The 5,000-nt window shown below is 38.0% G+C and overlaps 1 protein-coding gene across 1 annotated transcript in view; it reads left to right on the forward strand.

Annotated features, from left to right (window-relative positions):
- The window catches only part of LOC119579659 (mitochondrial import inner membrane translocase subunit Tim21-like), a 13,612-nt gene that overhangs the window by 1,595 nt on the left and 7,017 nt on the right, over nt 1-5,000 (forward strand). Inside the window, exon 2 of the mRNA XM_037927571.1 lies at nt 1,131-1,249. Within this exon, the coding sequence (XP_037783499.1) occupies nt 1,131-1,249 (119 nt within the window). The remainder of the gene's footprint in view (nt 1-1,130; nt 1,250-5,000) is intronic.

Consider the following 5,000-nt stretch of genomic DNA (forward strand, 5'->3'; position numbering starts at 1 on the left):
ATAAATATATATATAATATATATATATATATATATAATATAATATATATATATATATATAATATATATTATTATTATATATATACATATATATATATACATTATATGCATATATATATATATATATATATATATATATACATACATACATACATACATATATATATGCATATGTGTGTGTCTCTTCTTCTTTTAACGGTAGGTTCATGTCTGAGCCGCCGTGGTCACAGCATGATACTCAATGTAGTTTTCATGTTGTGATGCTCTTGGAGTGAGTACGTGGTAGGGTCCCCAGTTCCTTTCCACGGAGAGTGCCGGTGGTACCTATTTAGGTAATCATTCTCTCTATTTATCCGGGTTTGGGACCAGCACTTGACTTGGGCTGGCTTTTGGCCACCCAGTGGCTAGGTAGGTAATCAAGGTGAAGTTCTTTGCCCAAGGGAACAACGTGGTGGTCGGTGACTTGAACCCTCGAATTCAGATTGCTGTCGTCACAGTCTTGAGTCCGACGCTCTAACCATTCGGCCACCGCGGCCTTGACGATCATGGGCTTCCATGATTTTTTCTTAGCAATTTAGAGCGGTGGTTTGCCATTGCTTTCCGCCCGGTGTTTTTATCGAGTCACCATCTCTATTTACCCGGCACTGACTTGAGCTGGCTTGGCCACCCAGTGGCTAGGTAGGCAATCGAGGTGAAGTTCCTTGCCCAAGGGAAACAGCGCGCCGGCCGGTGACTCGAACCCTCGAACTCAGATTGCCGTTGTGATATCCCAAAACTAGCCATTTTATTTGTAGCTACAGATTTTTTAAAGCAAGTTTGTTATGATATCCTATAGAAATCACCTTGCAGATTTTTATGTCATCAGAAATAAGCAGAGGTTATTGAAAGGTGTACAGTAACTATGCATAATATCAAAATAGCAACTGATAGGTATTGTTCAATTCTTCAAAAAAGTTACAGCATTGCAAAATTTCTTGTACTGCAGGCAAAAAAAAAAGTTCATAGAATAACAGATGCACTTCTCTGTGAGAAGCCAAGTAGTTTGATTGTTTAGACAACAGAATCTACTTGTAATCCCATGAAGACAAACTGTTGGTGATACTGATCATAGCTTTCCTTTATTCCCATCAGTCTGTATACAGTGCTGCTGTTGAGAAATGCATAGCAAACTCAAGAATCGTAGATCTCTTGGGAGACTCTGTCAAGAGTTATGGAGAAGAAAGCCGGCGTGGACGCAGGCAGCATATCAGGTGAGCTGAGTTTTTTTACACCTAAAGGTTGTTTTAACAATTGATTAATACTCATCATCTGTTTGCTATCCTTCTGCATCCAGAGTCTCAACTTTTAATATCAACATTCCTTTGAATATTGCTATTAGTTATTCCTTTACAGTTTAATACAAGCATAGAAATGAACAATTGTTTTTATCATCTGTTATTATCTTATGAAGAGGATTATTTCATGAATCTTTATGTTTTAATAATCTTGCTGTAATTTTCTTTAATAATCTGCACATTAATTATGTATATGATATTAGAAGTGATTACATGGTATGTTCTTGAGCCATTTCTTAATCAGCTCATCCTTTTTGTGTTGAAATTAGTCTAAATGCAAGAGTAAGGGTGAGCATATGTATGCATTATGTGTTGGTATCAATTTTATATGAGGCACTGAGCAAAGGCTCAACTACCAAAACCTTGTTTTGAGATAATAAAGTTTGAAAGATATTATTTCTGTGAGGATTACTTGGATTTTGCTCTGGCTTGTCTTAAAAAGTATCTCTATTGACAGTCTTTTAGTTGTGTTAGTAAAATTTTGTGGTGATAAGTAAAAAAAAAAATGTTGCCATTAACTCATAGCCTATGGGTTCATATGACGGCTGACTTGATCAGGAATCCGGTTGACATGTTAATTGTGTCACAGCCAACATGGACATGACTCCAGGAGACGGGTCATGCACGTCATGTTATGTGCGTGCACTACATTTTATACTGTTGTTTATAGGGAACACTCATGTGCACACCACATCTCCTGGGGCATTGCCTGAGAGAGAACAGGATGTGTAATACTATGATTGGCTATTGTTTTGTACAAAGAGCAAATTTTAGCATATAAATCTTTTACATGCCACTGTTTGAAAATGCCATGCACCAAAATATGGCGCACTCTTGCTTTTGATGTGAACCTGTAAATAACCTTCAGTCTTGTTTACAAGATCAGTGTGACTTTCTTGAAGTATAAGTGAAGTACTGAAGCCATGGGGGCAACAGCTTGTATATCACTGCATACAATCTCGTATTTTGTAAAAAATAAGATTTGTGATTTTTTTTTTTTTTTTTTTTTTTCCGTCAATAAAATCATGTTCAGTATTGTATTCAGAGTGGAATATACATTGTTTATTGAAATTGACTCTTATGTACATAATTAGGTACTACAGGTTAGATCTAGCAACTAGAATGCATATCATGCATCTATGACTATGTAAAAACACGTAAAATCATATTTCGCATACAAGGGATATAAAAAAAGATTATATTACTTTAATGCTACGGCGTGGCAAGTGCTACAGACCGGCCTCATTGGAAAATGACCTGAGGCAAGCCCAGGCAGCTGTGCATACTCCCCAATGCAGAGGCCAATTTAACCCCATATTCTCCTAGAGGCAATGGGTTAGAGGGTCCCATATTTCTTCAACAAGAAGTAAAATTTAGATTTTAATTTTTTCTTTTTCCTTTTCTTTTTTGGGCCCCAAAAGAAAAGCTATTTTATGATTTGTTAAGAATGTTAGCAAAATTCCTTAATTTATATTTTAAAGTCCTGTGAAAAAAATTTAAAAATCATTTTTCAAGGTCAATGACCATGAGTGTAATCCAGCATGCATGCAGTAAGGCATGCATGCTGCAGTAAAGCAGTGTGTCTGAGGCTTTCTAGGCATCTCTCAGGCAATGCAACATGCTCATTGGCTGAATACGCGAGTGTGACTTTTTTGTATGACTGATTGCCCGGAGTTAGGCCCGTCTATTTTGAGATTCTGATCCCAGCCAGTGAGCGGCGGGGCCCAAGACAGTTGTAGTGAAGGAGTATATCCAGAGCATTCTCATCCTTATACCCAAGGTATAAATCCAAACATATGGAGTAAGACTAAGACATAAAGGCTAGCTCTACATGCTGGTGACTGTAACTTCCTTCCCCCCTTTTAGTTGATTGGCCCTTGCTATTTGCCTCATATGACTTAAAACTTTTGTGGAAGTGGATCATCATATATCAGAGGCATGGCTGGGATTTAAGGAAGAGTTGGAGTCAGTAACATTTCTCATTTGTATTTGCATGACTTAACCCCTTAGTTCCAGATACCCTGACCATCATGTCATGAAAATCTTTGGCTGAGTGCCAAGTGATGTGAATATGCCATCATGAAAAAGTTTGACTGAGGGCTGAGGTGACAGGAACATACCCTCATGAGAATTTCAGCTGAAGGCCAGGGTGATGGGAATGTCTCACCACAAGTGCACAAAGTTCTTGTTGGGTTATTAGACTCAGTGGGTATTTAGAAAGGGGCTCTTGCATTATTTCCATCTGCAAATGAGTGTAGAATGTACCATCCATGAGCCATGACTGGAAGAGCACCATCTCCATGGAGGACACTATTTCTATGCACAGGATTCTGTTCCTGCCTGCTGTAAGCAGTGGCACATGTTGTATTACAGAAAATTGAATATTACAGTAAATAAGAAAAATGACACAAATAACTAATGTTACTTGTTATTGTTATTGCAGAGTTATAGCTACCTAGAGAGATGATATGAAGTATGTCCAAGGAAAGCAGTCTGTTACTGTCTTGATACAGCATATCAATTGATATGACAAATATAGACCTTGGAAAATGGCAAAAAAACAAAAAATGCTTACACAGAAAAAGCGTTGACATTGCACATGAGTGTTCTTGCTAGGGAGAGTCACCACTCAAGTAAGCCTAATGCCTGGATTTTGGGCCACATGTGGGCAGTGATGAATCTGGATCCTATGGGTTGATTGTTTGCCTTTGTATTTTATCAGTGGGTGATAAGTGTTAAATATTAAATAATATCCATTAACCAGGTATCAAGATGCACGCAACAGGTGTCAAGACTTGCGCTCTGTTTCTTTTAATTGAAGGGCAACATTTCTGTGTGGTGACTAATGTTGGTAATAATTGTTATCATTAATATAAATACCTTGTTATTCACTGGTCATTTTAAAACCACTTTCATAGATGGCACAGAAAATAGCCATGCAGAAGCATTGTTCTTTCTGTGTTTCTCATTTTTACTGCCAATATTTCCTTGCATGGGCTTGAGCACACCAAGCCTGAGGTAGTGATTGCTTACAATGCTGAGATGAAGGGGATAAATCCGAGCAACCAGTTTGTCATACCTACCCAATCATCCAAAAGTCCATCAGATGGTACAAGTAGCTAATCCTCTTTTTTTGCTATGCTATGGTCAATCATTTTTGCATAGACTAGGCATTGGGGTGTCATGTTGACCCAGTTGGACTTCAACATGCAGCTTGTCATTTAGCTGCAAAGGGAGTTCACAAGTACAAGAAGTCATAAAGAAGTATGCAGCCAGAGCATGGTGCCTTTGCTAGGCCTGCACAACGGGCAGCATAAACGATGCTTCAGTAATGGAAAGAGGAAGGCAACCAGGAACATTTGCAGTGGTTGCAAGGTGGTATTTGTAGATGTAAGCACAGGCTGCCTCTCTCTTCCTCAGCCCCCTCCCCCTTTTTTTCTTTCTTCTTTTGGTGGGGTCTTTTCTTAGGAGTACATGAATGAATATGAAAAAATACATGGTTTTTGTCTCTCCCATACAACAATAATGTTCCCATTACACAAAATGTAAAAAACTTAATGAGCTTATATTATGGTATTGATACAGATTGTCAAGTGGCTAATATAAGCTTCACAATATGATAAAACTTTTCAAAAAGGACTAAAACAAAAATGGCTCCAGTCTTGTA

The sequence above is a fragment of the Penaeus monodon genome, chromosome 12 (assembly GCF_015228065.2).
Source record: "Penaeus monodon isolate SGIC_2016 chromosome 12, NSTDA_Pmon_1, whole genome shotgun sequence".
Classification (NCBI taxonomy): domain Eukaryota; kingdom Metazoa; phylum Arthropoda; class Malacostraca; order Decapoda; family Penaeidae; genus Penaeus; species Penaeus monodon.